The sequence below is a fragment of the Durio zibethinus genome, chromosome 12 (genome assembly GCF_047325235.1).
Source record: "Durio zibethinus cultivar Kanyao isolate XHJ-2024 chromosome 12, ASM4732523v1, whole genome shotgun sequence".
Taxonomy (NCBI): Eukaryota; Viridiplantae; Streptophyta; class Magnoliopsida; order Malvales; family Malvaceae; genus Durio; species Durio zibethinus.
The window spans coordinates 19149471-19169844 of NC_143173.1; the positions used below are offsets into that span (position 1 = coordinate 19149471).

The window sequence follows — 20374 nt, forward strand, 5'->3', positions numbered from 1 at the left end:
AAAACCTAGATCTACAAAAAGATTGGTGGCTTCCATCCTTTTTATCATTTTTATTGCCTAACTTGTGTCCAAACGTGTCTTAATCATGTCATGCTCATGTTCGATTTAGTTTTTCTATTTGTTTTCTTGTCTTGGCATGTCGTCTTCATATTTCAACATGTCGATGGTATGTCCATATTGAACATTGTTACAAGGGATTGTCACATGTTCGTGCTTTATAGGCTACTGATAAAGTAACAAAGACTTTGATTTGCAACTACTGATCAATAGAATTTTGTTATGGAATTTTAAAGATTAATTAATGTTACTGGTGGATAATCAATCTTAAGTTTTGATATCACTCTCTTTAAATCGTTGCTTTAGTTTATGTATCGTGGTTACTCTTTTATTAGCATATAATTTGTCAATTGTTGCTCGTTGACTTTAGTTGTTATAATTCTTTACCAATAGCAAAATATTTTAAAAATCAAATCATAAATAACCTTTGTTTCTTAACTTTATTTTTGGTTCAAACCTTAAAAGTGTAAAGGTGATTCAACCTATTTTAAGTTGATATGGTCTTTTTTAACTTGTTTTTGGTCTACACATACTAGATTCAACCTCTAACAACCATATTCAACTTATGCTTGGCCGAATTCAACCACCATGAGAGGAGATGGGAGAGAAATAGTGGGTCAAAGGAAATGAGAGAAGAAAATTTTTTTTTTAAAATTATATTTTGTTAATTTCTAAATTTTTTAAAAATTTTAATATGTGGTAAAAACTACATCTTTCAATTTTTTAATAAAGGCATTTCAAGTAAAAACTAACATTATGATGCACCTTATCAAGGAAATAAGATATATATTGTATATAAGAAAGAATCATAGTTAGATTCCGTTTGTTTTGTAAAACTTGACTTTCAAACAATGTTTTTTGAAAAATATTTACATTTTTGGGAAAAGTAAAAGTTTTCTATTGTTTGGATGAGTCAATACAAAATATTTTTTATTTTTTAGTTATTTTATGAAAAATCTATTTTTTTTCAAATAATATTGATGTTACTATTAAAATATTAAAAATATTAATATTAAAAAAATATTTTAACAATAATATTTAATATTAAAATATTATATTAATATAAAAAACATAAAACAAAGTATTTATTATTTATATTAGTATTTTAAAATATTTAAAATAGTATTACTATTTTTAAAATATTAATTTTATTAGTATAATAATATTAAAAATAGTAATTTTATTATTAAAATATTAAAAACATTTATACTATTAAAATAGTTATATTTATATTGAAAGTATCTATTATTAAATGATAACAAAAATATTATTTATTATTAAAATAATAGTATAAATACATTAATAAATAAAACACAAAATAACATATTTTAAATTGAAAATAATAGTAAATTATTAAAACATTCATTTTATGAAAATAATATTATTATATTATTTAATATTAATTATTAAAATAATAAAAATATTGTTTAATATATTATTATTTATTATTAAAATAATATAATACTATTTATTATTAAGATATTAAAATATTTATGTTTAAATATACAAAATAGAATTATTTAAAAGTAAGATTTGAAAAGACTTTTAAAGTAAAATATTAGTTTTTTAATTAAAATTAAATAAAAGTATTTTTATTAATATAATATTTTATATTGATTAAATTAAGTTTAAATTTAAAATATTAAGTTCAATAACTTATTTGGGTAAAATTAAAAAAATATTTTTAAAATTAAAATATTAAAAAAAATTTAATATTACTAATTTAATTTTCTTATGTAAAATTAAATAAAAAATTTATTAATATAATAAAATTACAGGTTGGGATAAATTAAGTTCAAGCTTAAAAAACCATATACAATGCATGACTTAAGTAGAATTATGCGTACGAGCTTGGTAAATAATTTTACACAAACAATTGTTTTCTACGACAAAATAATTTCTTGAAAAATGATTTTATTTTTTATTTATCAATAAGTTATTTTTCATTAATTAGATAATTTTCTACCAAACAAATACCAAAAAATATAGAATCATTTTCCAAAACTCATCTTTTGTGAAACAAATGAAGTTGAATTATCTTTTCAAATATTGGTTTTCTTTTGGCAAGTTAAATAATTTATTTTTAAACTGATTGACCTTTAGATCAATTAGTATGTCGTTGGAGTTGTGTTTGGAGCTTGTAAGTTTAAAAGAACTTATATGCGTAATGTTCTTTTCAATCAGATAAGTAGAATGAAAATTTAATAGTAGATTAAGAACTAAAAAATAATAATTTATTTTTGATATAATAATAATTCATATGCAATAAATTTCAAGATTTTTTTATATCTCCTAACTAAAAATTTAGATTTTGGTTAATGACAGTTACACTTATTAAAGTAAAAAAGAAATAAAATTTATTTGAAAACTATAACTATAACAATAGAAAAAGAGTACTACAAATTAAAAAATAAAAATAATACTGAAGTAGTTCAGAGGCACCCATAAGAGAATTCTTTATTTTAACTTACATGTTTAAAAACAGTGAAGAATTATTAGGGTTCCAACCAATTCATAAATAATAAATAATAAGCATAATAATAAAAACTCAAAAATTAATTTGATAATAACCAAATTAGACAATAAAAATATCAATTTTCAATTCAACTCAATCAATTGATTCAATTATCTCTTTTATATAAATATGTATTTTAATTTTTTTATAAAAAAATTTATAATTTGAAAATAAAAAAAAAATTCAAATACTACATTAACTAATTAAATTAAATTACGAGTTTATATTTTTGTTATTAATAAACACCAAAGCCACTTTTAACTTAAACGGCTATTGATTAAGTCTTTGGAATAGAAAAACACACGTCATTAATTGTTGATTAAACCAATCCAATTACGATAACATTAATTAGAGATTAATCATATCTAGAGCTATTTATTCCTTTTACATTTCTTAATTAAGAGATTCTATAACGTGGATGTGAATAATTTGATAGGAATAGAATTAATTTCAAGTTCAATTATTAACTATACTAGTGTTGGACCTTGGTTTCATTTGGTGTGTTAAATTAATTTTTAGTATTTTATTTAGGTAATATTTAATTGAATTAAAATTTAGAATAATTTAATATAAAGTTAGTATTGCTAAGTGTACAAAGCTTTGTTAAAATAATTGGCAAAAGAAAGTTACTATAAAACTAAACAAAAAATGTTAGATATCTATTTTAAAGTTACAAAGTTCTTAAAAAGAGTAGTTGTTAAACAAAAACTGTAATGAAACACTTAATTTGTAATTATAACTGATTATTAAGAAATTTATTCATAATCAATATAAATAATTATTTTAAAAGTGTTGTACGCTGTTATAGCAAATAAACAATAATCACTAATCTTCAACTAATTATCAATAACAAATTTTTTTTACTCTTCTGAGAATGATTTATTTTAACGTTATAATGTACGATCCAAGATTTTTTTTTCAAGATTTAATAAAGTGATAGAAGAATGTTTATATGACATATGCTTTTAAAAATAATTTGAAATATGTTATAGAAATAATATAATAAAAAAATTGTTAATAAAAATTTTGAATGTATGTTTATATTATATAATAATATATATATATATAATTGTATACAAGATGGGATGAGTATTGTCGTTTGCACTTGTCATCGTCAAGTAATGAAAAATTGAACAGTCAAAACAACCATAAATTCTCTTAGAAATAACAAAAGCTTCCTAACTACATATTGCATCACACACATACTGCATCAGCTAACTACATATATTGTTATTCCTCACTAAAAATATTACGATGATAATAATAAAAATATTGGATTAATTAAAAAAATTAGAATATACTGTTATTAAAAATATCAAAAAATAAAAAATTATAATATTTTAAAGATACTAAGTACTAAACAATTAGTATAACATATAAAATAATAAATTTTAAATTCAAAAATATTTTATTCATGTATTTGTTGATTTATTGTTTGATTCATAAGTTTAGTAAACATAATTCAGTTTTTGACAACATTAAAAACATATTTTTAAATTTTCTCAAACTCTTATAATTTTTATTAAAATTTTAAATTATTTCATCTTTGTATTTTTTTCATAATGTTTACATGTTATATCATTATATTGAATTTGAAAATTTAAAATCTACCCATGCTAACTATACTTACAAAATTAATATAAACTTTATAAACTTTAAAGGATTTTGTTGCCTTAGCAGTTTTTTATTAGATAAATTATCAAGCATTTTTTTAATCATTGAATCAGAAATATTAGAACTAATAATTAAGCACTCTACCAACAATCCACTGTTAATCTTGAATATGAGGCATAAATTTCAATGTCCCCTTCGGAAGAATAAATTTCAAAGCCATTTATAAGCAGCAGTAAATGACTAAATATTACATATAGACATCCATAAACCTGTTCGGAGAAAATAAATATACAACAAGATTGCAGTTGTTCCATCAATTGATATTTTCATGAACAAATTGAAGCCTTAGCAAATTTTCATTGATGCTACAATTTATCTTCTATGAAAGAATTACGCCGATCATAATACTATCCCAACCTTTCTTTACTGCCGATGTTGAGCTAGAAATGGTTTGAATGTCATCAGCACTCCTATTGCTTCCACAATATTCAACATGAAGAATACCATCTGAACACCTGTAGACAACAATTAGCTGCTAAGTTCTTGCTCGTAGAATGTAAACCTGGTTTTAAACTTGTTTTTTCATGGAACAAGCTATAACCGTTCAGAATAAGATTCAAAGTTCAAAACTGATGAGCCTGGGGCTTAGCCCCAATAGTTTACCCACCTCTCTTAAGAGGTGGATTTCCCGCAAGACTGATAAGGTTAGACCTAATAATTTTGGACTCGAAAAGGATATGGAAACGACGTGGGTTAAAGTTTTGACAAAAGGAGTTTAAAAAAAAAAACTGAAAAATGTGTTGTTTTTAGACTCAATTTTCATGATTTATACGTGTTTGACACATTAGACACAACACATACACAAATTGCTAGATCTAATTGAGGTTCTAGTCACAGTACTTGAAGACCACTTTCTCCATAAGCTTCAGCTCCCCTTTTACCAAACAGAAAAGTTCAAAACTGATCCACTCACCCTCAAGCTCTTTTGATTTAAAACGAAAAAAGAAGGATGACAATTATGATATTTACTATAATCACATGTTAGTAAAGGACATGATCAAGAAATTCTTCAACTTATTAATGTCATCTTTCATTCTGAACCACGTCTAAGTTAGAATGCTTGAAAGTCACCTAGATTTTGACCAATACTCTAAATTATAATACAATAGTTAATTTCACGTTCAGACTAATATAGACCTAATGATACAAGTTTTCAAGCATATGGTAAATGTTTTCAACATGCTTCCATTCTATTCTAACCAAAGATCTCATGTCAACTGCAGAACATATGGCTAGACAAGAATTCACCAAAACGTGACATGTAAAAACTATACAAGTAAAAACATTTGTTGAAAGTACCTTTACTATTGCCATTACATTTTGGTTTATGATACATCTTGTAAACAAAAAGAAATTATGATGTGAAACTTTGTTGATTAGCATACCTGGAAGAAATGAAGCATCTTGACGCTTTTCTGCCCAAGAAAACCTGTGAAAAATAAGATTACGAGATTGATTGCTATAGGAAACGAAAAGTAAAACGTTCAACACCACCTAAAAATGGAGAATACTGGCCTACTAGTGCCATACTAGCTGCAAGAATGGAGAAAATCTAGAGTATGAAACTTACAATGCACCTCCTCCAGCTGGACCAGCAGCTTTGAAAAGAGACATTGCAGTCATGGCAATTCCATTAGCAGCTCCTCTTTGGTGTTGATCCTGTTTTTCCATATTTAATCATATTAAGATGAGGTGTATTCTATAGAAAACAAATATTTATGTAACTGATAAGTAGACAATAGAATAGGGAAATTAAACTATGTGAAAGGCTTACCACAGCTCGATTTTGGAGAATGAATAATCCAGTTATGATTGATACCTAGTTATGTAGAAAGACTTAATAGTGAGAAGGCATGTAAGTTCGTAAGCAAAGCTTGTCAAGGCTAAGGCCTTTGAAAATATCACTTCTGAAGAAATCAAGCGCCGGACTCTTAGTTCCAGTGATCAGAGTTCAATCCCTGATTGCCTCAAGTACATATATATATATATATATATATATATATAAACCTCTCATGGGTCAAAGGCATCTCCGAGTATATAAAAGTAACTGAAAATAAAGTTCCAAGCACATTCACTTACTGATAAAACATTCTTCACAATCGATGCACAATTTAATACCAAGCTAAGAGTGAACCCCGACAACATGGCTATGAAATAATAACTTTGCAACAGAGGTATGCTTAAGACCTGCAAGTAGGAAATTATGTACCAGAAAGAAAAAAGAAAGGAAAATTTAAAACTAAGAAGATTTAAAACAAATAGATGAAACAGGGAAAGTACACTAAATGTTACAAGGTTTTGGAAACTTACACTTGCAATACGAGACACCATTACAGGTCCTAGAATCCTCTCCACATATGGATATACGGAAAGTTGAAAGACAAGAAGGCTGAAACCTAGATGTTGAAGAATTGATCAATGAAGAACTCCATACCAAAACACATGTTTTATGTCGTCATGATATTCAAAAAGAAATTGTTAAAGAAACGCAGATGATGCAGTAAAGATCACAGTCATATCCCATCATAATCTCAAACTCTTCAGCTATCCTTATTTACTATGCATATTCATACCCTTATATTAAAATACAAAATATAAACAGAGTTTATGAAATCTAATTATGGGGTGTTAACCACTTGGTAATACGTGGAGTCTCGGCCTAAATACAAAGCCACAAAAAACCTTAAACTTAATTGATGTGGGATAACACTATTTAATAAATTTAAACATGGAGCCACATATTTGTGATTGCAGAAGCTATTTATACATTTTTCTTGCCAAGACTTGATAGTTGACCGCTTATATGTGCAAGTGAGAAAGAGAAGATACTTGCAGGAAAAAGTATGACTACAACCAGAAATGTGCAGAAATTATAGACATGGCCTTCATATTAATCCAAAGAGGGCAATGCCAACTTGTAAACAATACATAAATTAGCAAGATCGTTGAAGATTATATGAATTTATGAGGTTGATACAAGCATAGGAACATAGCCAGTGCCCTTGTTTTGAATTGAAGAATGTGCTTTATTAACAAGCTTGGGAATTCCAAACCTAAGAGGTGTGTGTGTGTAAGGGTGGTGTACTTATGCAATATAACATGATTAACATAAATACCTGTGATTGCAAGAACAGCTCCAACATCATCTGTTGAATAACTCAAACCCCCATACTTTCTAGGGCTAACGGCCCATAACGAAAATATCTGCAACATAAAGATTAATTTCAACATATGCCAATTAGATTGATAGCTAGAGCTTACTTACTAATCCATGAACTTATCGATATACTTGCACATATCTAAATTAAATATGATTAGTACCTCCGTGTAGGCCATATCATGAAGGGAGAAAACACAATAAACAATGATAGATGACATTAAAGGCCAATTCTTTAGGAGGCTTTGCTTAGAAGTGGATTCTCTTCCTTCATCCTCTTCTGTTATTTCTTTTGTGATAGATTCATGAGATGCAGCTTCCAAAGCATCATATGAATCATCACATGATATATTGTTGTCATTGTGTTTATGAAGTGTTTCCTGCAATAACCAGAATTTTTAGAATCAGCGATGGAGTAAATAGCCAACCACATCAAGCCATTACGACAACAGGCAAATAGTTTTCTTTCAAAATAAAGATCCTAGAAATTCATAATTAAGTTGAGAGTTAATTTTCAAGGAAATTTATGTTATCTGATGATGAACTTGATACAATAAGCAAATCTGAAAATGAAACTCAAAAAACTAGAGTGTGAGAGATGACCAAGTTGTAATATCGCACAGGCAGAGAGTTAGGGTCGAAGATCAAAGATTCAAATCTAAGAAACTAGAGGCTACACTCTGTAGACATGTACAGGACAGGTTTTGTTCAATCAAATGTAAATAAGACTTGTAAAGTTTTACTATCTTTTGATTAGAGGTTGCAGATACCAGGATGAATTGTCCCCTACATTGCACCTTTCATTACACATGTTTTTAATGATAACCTCAATTTCAGGTACTAGATATTTTGGTCCGTTAACATCTTTATAGTATTTATTCGTTTGTTTAAGAAGTATCATACATAATTGAAGAAAGAAACTGCTGATTCTGGAAAGAAGAGCAGTTATGACCACATGAGGTAAATTGGTGTAACTATGTAAAATATGAGATGTTCACAACATGGGTTCACAAGCAGAAAAGAGTGGCCAAACTAGAGATGTTATTTAACATGCCAAATAATGGTTAATTCTTGATAGAGATGATTTGTTTGGAAGACGGATTTGATAGAAAGTAAGAACTAAACCAATTAGGATATGTACCGGAAGCCAGCAAGTAGGTATGGATACTCCCAAGGCAAAAAGTGATATAGCAAGGCACGGTAAGAAATATGGAAATCTGCAACAAGGAATATCATCATGCTCAATCGACATTGAAATGTGCCCCAAAAAAAAATAGAAAAAATGCTAGCATAAAACATCCAAAGTTCTTATCTAACAGTGTGGGAGATTAAGCAGCATAAATTCACTTACCTTCCAAACAGAGAATCTTTGGAAAAGATATTCGGATACTTCTCTGCTGGCTGAATTACAAAATTTGTAGAACATCAAATGAATGCTTTGAAGTGATGAAGAGGGAAACATATATCAAAATCAGGTGAAACACAAGTTATATAGAAACATTTTTCCACAGGAAGTTTCAAAAACTCTTAGATTACCCATAAAACTAAAAATTTTCTACTGGATTTCAACATCATTATTATTTTCTTTTCTCAATTGGAAGTTGAAGATGCTATGGACTTAAACTTTACATGTCAATGTATGTGAGAAATTGGATTCTATCCAAAACCAAATTCTTCATATTACTGGCTTCTCACATATTTTTCAGACAATCAAGATAACCAACCTTCACTTGAGCAAAACTCTGCTTATAGACCTACTGGAGTTCCCACTAAATGCATGGAAGAATAACTACATTGCGTTTTAGATACAAAATCAATTGAACACTTAAGCACTAAATTCTTTTTCTATTCTCTGTTATGATGAAATGATTAGAGAAGATCTTCCATGGCATCTCAAGCAATAATTGATATACATTGTCTTGGAAGTCTTAAGTGCAAAAATTTGTACCTTTTCCTACGAGGTTGACATCCATTTAGAACACGAAACTTAGTTCACAACCACATAAGAGAAAGTGGCGGATTCAGGATTTTTTTTCTTTTGTGTCTACTTATAATATATATAAAAAACAGTTCACATATTAACTAATATTGTCAATGGAAATGATGTCTACAAAAAAGTTTTGGGGGTGTCCAAGGGAAATTTTTCCTTCAATTTTTTTTATTTTCCAATTTCTGGGAATGTCCATGGGTACCTTAGTCCAAAGCATAGATCTGCCCATGATAGGAGACAAAAGAAATGGAAGTACCTGAGCTAGAAAACCTCCCAGAGCAGGGCCAATAATCAATCCTATGCCCCACGATGTGCTAACCTGAAATTGTGTAATACTTCTCAAATTGACGTTTAAGTAAAAGTTCACAGAACCAAAGCATATAAAGGTTGATAAAGGCTTACAGTTGACAGGCCTAAGGCCTGGTGCTCTTCTCGAAAAATTTCAACCGCATATGCCTGAAGATTGTGCAAGTTAACTATATTTGTGGGGTGGTAAAATTGATTAAATATAGCCATATGTAAGAGAAGCAGTCAAATAGTTGTCCAGAAACAAATCAAAACACAATTAGAGTTTGAGCCATGTCGTGATAACAAACCTTTATTGGTCCAAGTAAGCCATTGAAACTTCCAAGAAGAAATCTTGTAATTACAGCCATCCAAATATTTACGCTAAGGCCAAAGAGAGTGTTGAAAATAACCCTGAGGCACATTAGCAATTAAAATTAAGAAAATACAGACATGAGAAGTTGAAGAAAATTTCACAATTATTTTAGAAATGTCAACTAGAAATTTGAACTTGGAAAGAATTTTCACTAACACAGTAATTATTCCCACGATTATAACAGGCTTTCGACCATAACGATCAGCAACTATTCCCCATAATACAGATGTCAAAGCTCTTCCTAGCATAAATGCAGACCCTTCAAAGATATTGAGCATTGTAGTAAGATCACATATTTGATTGAAGAAAACATGTACCAATAAAGAGAAAGCAGTGAAAATAAGCTCACCAACATAACCAGCATAGGAGCCAATATCTTCCTCTCTTTTTGCAATGTGAAAATCCCTAATCTGAAAACAGAAAAATTAAAGGAAGACTAATAGCATAAGCAACACATTTTTTAAGTAAAACTATCAAGGTTGCAAATTTCCAATTAGAGGAGAATCTCAAATAAGGTTTTTATTTCCCAAGTTTTTTTCCGAAAAGGAGAAATCAGAAAAATAAAAGGGGATTTTTACCCTCATCCCACAGTTTACTGTCAAGTCTTAGACCAAAAAAAACATAGAAAGAAAAAATTGGAAGGCACATGGTGCCTCTGTTTATGTCTTGTACGGGAACCAACTATTTGCACTTCAAATAATGAAGAGACAGATCAATAAGAATCTTAAATGTTGGTAATATGGGGATGACTTCATATCTAAAATACTTCCGATTAACATCAAGTTAAATCCTCGGTGAAGATTAAGGAATGAAGCTGAACAATCATAAACTTTTCGCATACATAAACTTACAAAATGATAGAAACTCATAAAGAAGAATTTGTCTGAACTCACCATGAAGTATAGGAATGGAAAGAGAGATGATATCGGCAGAGCTGGAAACATTTGACAGTAGGAAATTAGGACCAACACATATGAAGTAAAATGCTATTGAAACAATAGCTCTCCATAAGGAGATAACCATGCTACCGTAAAAATGATAAATAATGCAACACTGCAGAAACATATAGTAGTAGAAATGAGAACAGAAAGTAATGCACTATTTCAATCTTTTTGGCTTTGTTAATGTGTGAAAATGTCTAAATTTTTATTTTTGGTTGATTATAATGTATAATTTTCTGCACTCATTTTCTTTTCATATCCACAAATGCAGTCAGACACACACGTCAATCTTATAAACAAAAGGTTGAACTTGGTAGATGACAAGCTAAATCCTGTCACTCCAACTTGATCAAGTTCAAGACAAAGACATGGCTACTTTGTCATTGCTCCTAATATGAAGGTTAGCTTTGAAAATTTTTACCAGTGCATAACACAACAATCCATATGGAAACCAGTTGCCGAATCGGTATGCCTCGCTGCAACTCCTTCATTTGATCAACCTTACATCCAGGGCAGTTCTCATGGTACTTCTTCTTTAACAGCGGCTCTCTATACTCTTGTGCCATATTTTCTTACTGAGCTGAACAGCTATAGATTCAGCTCAATAAGCTATGTCTTTCTCTTGGAAATCCAAGTATCCAAGCCCTTCAATTTGATCAACAAAAACAATCAATCAAAATAAAGAAACAATAGCTTTATATGAAAATAACAGAATAAAACCAAAGTTCAATATGTTAAAATCCATTGCTATCTAATCAATCATATTTAAAAACATAAAGACATGAGCTGCTACTCACGTTTAAGCTGCTATTGGGTGGAGAACACACAAAAAAAGAAGTTGATTTATTTCACAATATTCTTCTAATAATCCAATATTGAAATACTTTGAAGCAAAAGCAATCAGAGGAAAAGAAAACAACCTGATTCTGAAAGAAAAAAAAAAGGGTCTTAAAAATATTCATTCAAAGATGCCAAAAAGAGCTTTGGGTTTCTGTCTTAAAAGAGAAGCCATGAATCAGACCGCTGCGCTACAGCCTACAGCTCCGATGGGGATAGCAAAATGACAGACATCATTGCACACGTCAAGCCAATGAAGACGACAACGAAAAAGAAATTTTATATGGGCAAAAAAAATTATATGTAGCAAACTTTGTTTGAAAAAGCACAAGACATAATCATGTAACAACTAGTACATTGAACCAATCCCAATCAAAAAGTAAAAGCTGAGGAATCAAAATAAAAACAGGCTTCCTAAAAGGTAGAGTTACAGATGACTAGAAAGACGCGTATTGATTTGCAACACTACAAATATTGGAAACGACAAAAAAGGCTTGGCTGTGTGATAGTACTTGGCTCAGGTTTCATCTGCTTTGCATTAAAAACTGCAATTTGTATGCTAAAACTAACTTCGGTTACTTGGGTAAGATAATTTTTCTCCACATAAACAACGAAAAATAACTTTTTTTAATCTAATAAAAGTTTAGAAGGAGACTTCATGAAACACGTTGCCGATGCTTACATCAAATTTATATACAGGATGCAGATACTTACATTAAATTTATATACCTTTCACATAGCTGCTGGGAGTCCAAGCTATATCTTATTCTTTAGAGAAAATTTTGAATGGATATTTAAAGTGTTGGATGTCTCAAAAAATAAAATTTTTCAAATGCCTTAAAATTTTTTCTAAATATTTTTATTAAATTATTAAATGTGTTAATATTTTTTATATATTAGTATAAGTAGATTTCTCCAAATAAAATCATAGATTACAATTAAAGTATTTGTCAATTCAATCAATTTTGTTAGCGAATAGTTATTTTTTTAATCAAAGTATTTCAGATTAAAATCATAAAACATTTAAGAAATAAATTTGTTTTACCTTTGAAAATATTTTTATTGATTTCCAACTCAGATTGCATACCATAACAAATCTATGCTTTGTCAAAGCTTCGCATGGCCAAAAAACCGGAAAAAAAGAGTAAAAAGAAATTGTGTGTCAGATTATGATTTTGGTTTGGCCAAAAAGAAAAAAAAAAAAAACAAAGAAGACTTTGAGTATATGATCCAAACAATGCCTTAGAGTTGCAACAAAGTGATAGGCATCCCGGATACATGATTATGCAATCGTGATTCGCCATATGTCACTTTTGACAATTATTTTTTTAATAAAAAATTACAATTCTTCTTTCCAATGTTCGAACTTCACGTTATGTTAAAAGTGTGATGTCTTTCATAAAAAAAAAAAAAGAAAGACATTGATTTCTAATTCTAAGTTGCAACTGTTGAAAGGGGCGTTCGAATGTTATAGCCAAGCAGCAGAGCAAGCTGGAAAGCTGTGATGTGCTATAGTCAGAAATTCATTAATCTAAGCCGACAGGTCTTGATGTAGACGCAACAGTCAATGGGCCCCCGTCTCTGATTGTCTAACTTCAATTATGGGGAACATGATAAAATAATTGTACCCCAAAGCCACCTCTACCAAAAGATTGATAACGGGTCAAATCAAACAAAATTTTTGTTTATCTCAAATTTAATCTATTTTTTGTTTATTAAATTTATATTTATACTCAATTTAAATTTTTTTATTTTTTTATATTTAAATTTTATCTTATTCAATATTATATAAATTATATTTAATTCGATCAAATATAAAATTAATAAAATATTTTTTAAATATAAAATATTTAAATATATATTTATATATATAAATAAAAAATTAAATAATTAATTAAAATTTTTTTATATAATATTAAATCGAATCGAATTTATCTAAAATTTAAACTTGATTCAATCTTAAGTTTTCTTTAATTTTATACGACTTGATCCAAATTTTAATTTTTAAAAAAATTTAAATTTATAAAATTAAATCAAATCAAAATTCATCGGGATAAATTGTGTTGTCTACTCTACCTCCGCCTACCAAAAAAAAAAAAACAAATCTTTAAACTTTTAAATAAATTTGAAACTAAAAAAAAAATTCATAATTTATAATTGCATTATATATATTAAAGCTAATAAAATCAGATTTAGCTTTTTTTATATGGGAGGTCGAAACTCAAAATCTAAAAAAAAAAAAACAAATTAAAAATGTTAAAAATTGAACCACAACAAGAATTTATTTCCTAAAAAAAAATTAATGAATCATTTGGTCCAAATTTCAGATTTTCAAATTTAACCATTTAAATAAAAGGATACAAACACTTACAAAGTAAAATTTACTAATGACTCGTAATCTTTTATTAATATTTTAATTTCATTCATGATCTTTAATATTTTATGAATGATAAGTTTCACTTATGAATCATGATTTTTTAAATGTTTTTACCGTCCATTCATAGTCTTAAAAGTTTTTACTATTCATTCATGATCATCAGGTGTTGCATGGTATATTTTATAAGCACTTAATATATTAAGTGGTAATGATCTTATATTATTAAAAGTATTTAAATCATTATTTTAGAGGTTAATTTAATTTTTTTAAAAATATGATAAACCTTTTATTACAAAGGTAAAACGATATATAAAATTAATAATAATTAATATTAGTTATTTAATGTGTGAATTAAAATTTTTAAAAAAATTATAATTATTATATATTAAAATTTTTTTACATTTCAAACTAACATTAATAAGTTCAAAAATAATTTGTGTGTTTTTTTAAAACTTTTTTAGTGTTTATATATATAATATAATCTTTTTGTTTTTCTTTTGTTATAATTTTAATAGATTAGATTTATTTTTAATTCAAATATTTTTTATATAATTTATATTATAAAATTAGTTTGCCTATTATTAAATATGTTTGTTAATTTAATAATTTAATCATATTTTATTATGAAATAAATAAAATATTACTAATATTTTACAAATTACTATTTTTAAATAATTTATTAACTTATGTAATTATTTTAATATGTATAATTATTTTAATACTTTCAAACAAAATAATATTTGTTTTTTAGTAATACCAAACCCAATAATTTTTAATTTATAAAAATTAATGATTATTAACTAAACAAAATAATCCTAAATCACTTCAGTAATTAAATTACTAAAATGATCTTAAAAATGATGTCAAGCATTATCTTAAATAATCATATATATAATTTAAAAAATAAGGTTTCTCTAAAATAATTTTTTCTATCCTCTTAACATAACATAATTTTTTTGTTGAAATAAAACTTTTTTTAGGTGAAAAAAATTGAAGAGATATGGAAAAAAAATAAAAAAATATATATAGATGAACACGAGTGAGATCTTTATAAAAAATTGTTAATGATATATGTAATTTTTAAAATATTTTGAATGAAAATAAAACATTAATAAAGATGCAAATGAAAATGAAATATGATATTACTGTACATCACAACTTGTTAAATGTAACTTCTTAAATATCACGGATAAAAATAAAATATTAATAAAAAAATCGTAGATCATTAATGATTTTACACTACACTTACCATTTCACCAAATATTTAGCTACACATTTTTTTAATTATTATTTAATCCATTCTAAACGTGAATATTGAATATGCATAATTCGATAATTTTACCACTAATCACATTCGTTGATGCAAAGAATATAAGCGTAACATAAATCTATAATAAATTGACCAAAAAGATAAATCATAAAATTAAATATATATATTAATAACGTTATAATTGTAGCTTTTTTTTTTTTCATAAAATTAGAGTGGGAATTTCTTTTTTAAAATCCACTCCTAACTATTTTTTCTCTATTTTAAAAAAATATTATTAGTTATCCACTTTTTTCTCTCTTTTATGTTTACATTTTTATATAATTATGAAGTTTTTTATTTAATTTTCATTTAAATAATCATATTTCATTTATTTCGTCAAAGGTTGATAACAATTTAGATTATAAAAAATTTGATTCATTTTTTTAAATAATGCATATTATTATAGATTTTCAAATTTTGATTCAAATACAAATCGAACTTCTTTTGAAACAGATTTTATTTGATCTGAATTATATTGGTTTGATTCAATTCATTATTTTTTAAAAATTTATATTATTTTAATTTAATTTTTAATATATTTAATTAAATTTCATTTAAAATAATTATTTTAATTTTATAAAAATTAAAATTTTATATAATTCTGTTCGAATATTTTCAAATTTTCACTCTTTTATCCTAAATCCAATCTAAACATAATAAAAATATTTAATATCTAAATTTAAATAAAATCAAATAAAAAAAAACCTATTTGAATTTATCTAAACTAAATAATAAAAAAAATAATATAAACTCTTATATTTTATAATCAACTCTATATAATAAACTATAATATATAATGTATAATGGATGTCAAATTCATGTTCCTCCCAACATCGTGACATCAGGATCCACTTGTAAAACAGCGTCGGTTCTTCCACTTTTGAAAATCTCAAATTCGGCTTTTGTTTAATTTTCTTTTTCTTCTGGTCTCTCTCTCCTTAACCGTATTTTCTCTCACCTTTCTCAAAAAAAAAAAAACCCAAGCAGCCTCGAAACCAGCCCTCAACCGTCGTTATTGCCACCGTCCTCCGCTGTGGACCGCCACTCGTCCAAAAGAAAAACCTTTTTCAAATTCCCTTCACCTCCCATGTTTTTTGGTTAGATTAGATTTCTCAAATTCCCTTTAAAACCTCATCGATCTACGCCCAAGTTTTTTTTTTTTTCTGAAAATTTCAGCGAGACATCCTTTCGTACTCAAAGTTGGAAGATTCGTGTGAGTTGTCAAATCACACTTCAATTAATTAATAAATAGCCATCAATTGTGTTTTTTCTTTGACACAGAAAGTCACGTATTTAGATCAGATTTTACATTTGGTACGTTTATCACATACAATTTTATTCTTAAAAAATAGTTTCCATCGTCCAAAATGTGGGTCATGGCAACTGTACATACATCCATTTGAGTTTTCAGCTACTTGACCGAGTCTCAGGAGGACATAAAGTTAGAGTTCGATCCAGCCTTTCTCCTTTTCTTTTGTTATAAGACTCTGTTCTCTTGAAAAAAAAAAAAATACAGCCATTGGAGCTTCTGCTGCACCCCTAACGTAACTTTCAAGAAGTGCTAAATTTTTTATAATTGACGTCAAACCCCACATGTTACGTATTGAAGAAAGAAGACTGCAAGCAAGTACTAATTTTTAATAATAGAGGTCAAACCCCACATGTTAAGTATTGAAGAAGGGAGACCGCAAGCGTTGAAACTAAAGCTTTGATTTTGCGATAAATTCATCTATTAAAGTTTTAAAATAAAATTAATTTTGATAATATTAAAAATAATGATGATGATAAAATTAATTATTATAATAATAAAATTAAAATTAAAAAAATATATATTTAAATATAAACATTACTATTGTACTCAAATTAAATATAATAAAATAAAAAAAAATATTAAAAATATTAAATTAAAACTCTTAAATAATAAAAAATTTGTAATATATTTGATATTTATGTAATTAATAAATTATTAAAAATATAACATATTTTTATATTAAATAATAATTTTATTAATAAATAATTAAAAAATAATAAAAATAGATATGATAAAAAATTCTTTAATTATTTAATTAATTTATTGTTTAATTATAAAATTTTATTTATTTATATTAAATTAATAAATTTATTTAGTTAAAAAAATGAAAAAAAACTAAGTGACAAGGACATTTTTATTTTTGTATTATAATTTTAAAGATAAAAAAAAAATGGGAGAGCATGACAATTTTTGGAAAGGCGAGTGGGTTGGCAGTAGACGATTTTCACGGGACCCTCACGGATTCCTTATGGATTCAGTCCATTTTTGGCTTCCGGTGCGTTCAAAATGCTTCAATTATTGAGCTGAAGTTGTGCTAGCTAAACGGCAAACTCCAGCACGATTGGATAGAAAAGCAAACCAATCACGTTGTGGTGGTCCTTCAGCAGAATCCAATTCCAATCTAAAAGAAAACATGTGCACCAAGTTTTAAGTTTAAATATAACATTATTTACATTGTCATAACATCCATAAAACCTATAGAGGGATTATTTGCACCCCAATTTATTTTTAATACACTTCAAAAAATTTAAATTTTAATAAAATTACTTAAATACTTATTAGTTAATTTTTTTTTTTTATCTTTTACACCCATTTCTTTTTCTTTTTTCCAAATAGGCTTTACTAGAAATGATTCTCTAAAAAAACATGAAAGTAGCCAAACATATATATACGAAATAGTTAAGTAAGTTCCAGAAATGAATTTCTAAAATTGAACAAAATTTTATTTTTAAAAAATAATACAATGATCTGGAAATGCATTTCTGAAAGTAATTTTTTTTTTTCAAAATTCTAATTTTGTTTGATTTCTAGAAGTAAAACAGTTTTTGATTCAACTCTTATTAGCAATTTTCTTGGGAGCTTATGAAGGCACTCTCTGTTAGTCTATTTGGGCTTGTGTAGAATGAAATGGTTAGGTAGTGTTTAAGCATATCTTTTCTGTATAGCACTTTTACCATTGGTGCATTTTCTCATTTTTACCACAGGCAATTACTGATAGTGTTTTTCTTATTGTTAGGAAATATTGTTTTATAAAGCCAGTTTCAAGAATGACCTGATTGTTAGGAAATATGCAAATCTTTTGACATGGATTTGTGCATTTCTCATGCTAGTATTTAACAAAATAAAATAAAATCAAGTGAATTTATTATTCAACAATTACTTCAAATCCAATTTCAACACTCAATTAAGTACCCTATTATATGAGAAAACGTTCACCTAGATATCATAATAAATAACTAACTAGATTGGCACAATTCTCGGACATCTATAGGCAAATTTGACCTTGGCACAGAGTGCACCTTATCCTTCCTCCTATGCATAATTGCTGATAAGCCGAGCATCGAGTCCAACACTTACACTCACCATCCCTAAATGATCAGCATCAACCATAAAATCCACATAAAATGGATAAACCAACAAATAATTTGCCAAGACCAGTACTATATTTGTCAGTATCCAAAATTTAAAATGGCATTTGATTGCCTGGGCCATCACTAGTGCCACGAAAACCCCAAAAGTGAGTGGAATGGATGTCTACAACTTTCTACATGTCGTCACTAGTGTTAATGGTCTAACCAATTCTGACACTGCTTGCTTAGAAGAGGAAGTTGATGAGCTAATGGAAGTGGATGAAGTGGCTGAGTGGAGCTTGTCTCCAGACAATAACATTAGTTTGGACAAGCTCTATTCTGTACTTCATCCACTTCCACCAAGCATCAACTTCGTCTCTTAGGTACTTCAAGGAACCATCAACACTAATGACCATGCGAAGAAGTTGCAGTCACATACAATGAACAGTTTTGGGAACATGGATCTACATTTGTAAGAAAACTATGTTAGTTTTCCATAAAACTCAAATCACGTCCTAATAAGCTATTTTAGTCATTTAAACATGTGCTTGTCATTTTCTATGGAAAACTTTTCAAAACTTTTGGAAATAGATTTCTAAAGGTTTTTAAAAGTTTTTGAAAATAAATGTCTGAAAGTCTTTGAGAACTTTCAGTGACTTTAAGAACTTACGACACTAAAAGTTCTTAAAGATTTTCAGACAATTATTTTTAAGAAATTTTAAAAACTTTCAATAATGAATTTTTGAAAGTTCTTTTAGTCTTCCAAATACCTATTTTTGAAAACATTTAAGAATTTTTAAAAATCTATTTTTAAAAGTTTTGAAACCCTAAACCTGAACATTTCAACATTCAAATATGAAATAAACACCAAATCAAACAAAAAAGCAAAAAGAATAAATAATTTATCTTTGATTTTATGTTTTCCATCTTCAAATGAATGGAATTTGGCTTGATTTAGGGCTTCAAATCTTAGGGTTTAGGGTTTAGTTTTGAGATGTAACCAAAAGGAGAGTGTGAAGAAAAGGAGATGGGGTGCTTGGTTTTAGGTAAAATTTGTGTTTTAGGTGTGGGGTGTGATAAGTAAATAATGGGTGTTAAATGTAAGAGAGTGTGTTGAGTAAAAGTTGGAGTGCAAATAGTCCCTCTATAGACTATATTTAAAGTAATATTCCTATGAGATTACTAAAATGTTCCTAAATTTGGTTAATAATGAGTTGATACGTGATCAAAATAATTGTAATGTCCTCTTGTTATAATTACAAAAATACCTCTGTAATCATAACAAAAATTATTATAATATCTCTCTTACCATAATTATAAAATACTTCTCTTATCATAATTGATAAAAATTACTATAATATCCCTTATTATAATTACAAAAATGCTTTTATAATTGCTTCATGAGAAGTTAACATGTGGTATTTTATTTAAAATTATTGTAATATCTCCATTAAATTATATATTAAATTTTAATA

The 20374-nt window shown here is 27.1% G+C and overlaps 1 protein-coding gene across 3 annotated transcripts; it reads right to left on the reverse strand.

Moving 5' to 3' along the window:
• Positions 1–4380: 4380 nt before the first annotated feature.
• Positions 4381–12596, reverse strand: LOC111295877 (protein ZINC INDUCED FACILITATOR-LIKE 1-like). Of its 3 annotated transcripts, none has more exons than XM_089740970.1 (18): positions 12547–12596; positions 11417–11640; positions 10948–10988; positions 10404–10464; positions 10211–10313; positions 9990–10092; positions 9796–9849; positions 9650–9712; positions 8755–8804; positions 8545–8620; positions 7568–7783; positions 7363–7450; positions 6557–6642; positions 6326–6433; positions 6021–6065; positions 5817–5905; positions 5632–5675; positions 4381–4701 (listed from the first exon to the last, which is right to left on the reverse strand). In XM_089740970.1, exons 2-18 carry the CDS (start codon positions 11559–11561, stop codon positions 4610–4612), a joined length of 1464 nt encoding a protein of 487 aa, XP_089597096.1. In that variant the 5' UTR covers positions 11562–11640; positions 12547–12596; the 3' UTR covers positions 4381–4609. The 3 variants fall into 3 exon arrangements, with proteins under 3 accessions (XP_089597096.1, XP_022745389.1, XP_022745388.1); XM_022889654.2 differs by lacking the exon at positions 12547–12596 and adding an exon at positions 11916–12084; XM_022889653.2 differs by lacking the exon at positions 12547–12596 and adding an exon at positions 11793–12084.
• Between the last annotated feature and the right edge of the window lie 7778 nt (positions 12597–20374).

Coding starts and splice junctions, on each gene's coding strand:
- LOC111295877 (XM_089740970.1), bottom strand. CDS start 11,561: ATGGCACAAGAGTATAGAGAGCCGCTGTTAAAGAAGAAGTACCATGAG. Junction 10,989..11,416: donor GATTGTTGTGTTATGCACTG/GTAAAAATTTTC, acceptor AAATGTTTCCAG/CTCTGCCGATATCATCTCTC. Junction 8,805..9,649: donor TGGGAGGTTTTCTAGCTCAG/GTACTTCCATTT, acceptor TTTGTAATTCAG/CCAGCAGAGAAGTATCCGAA.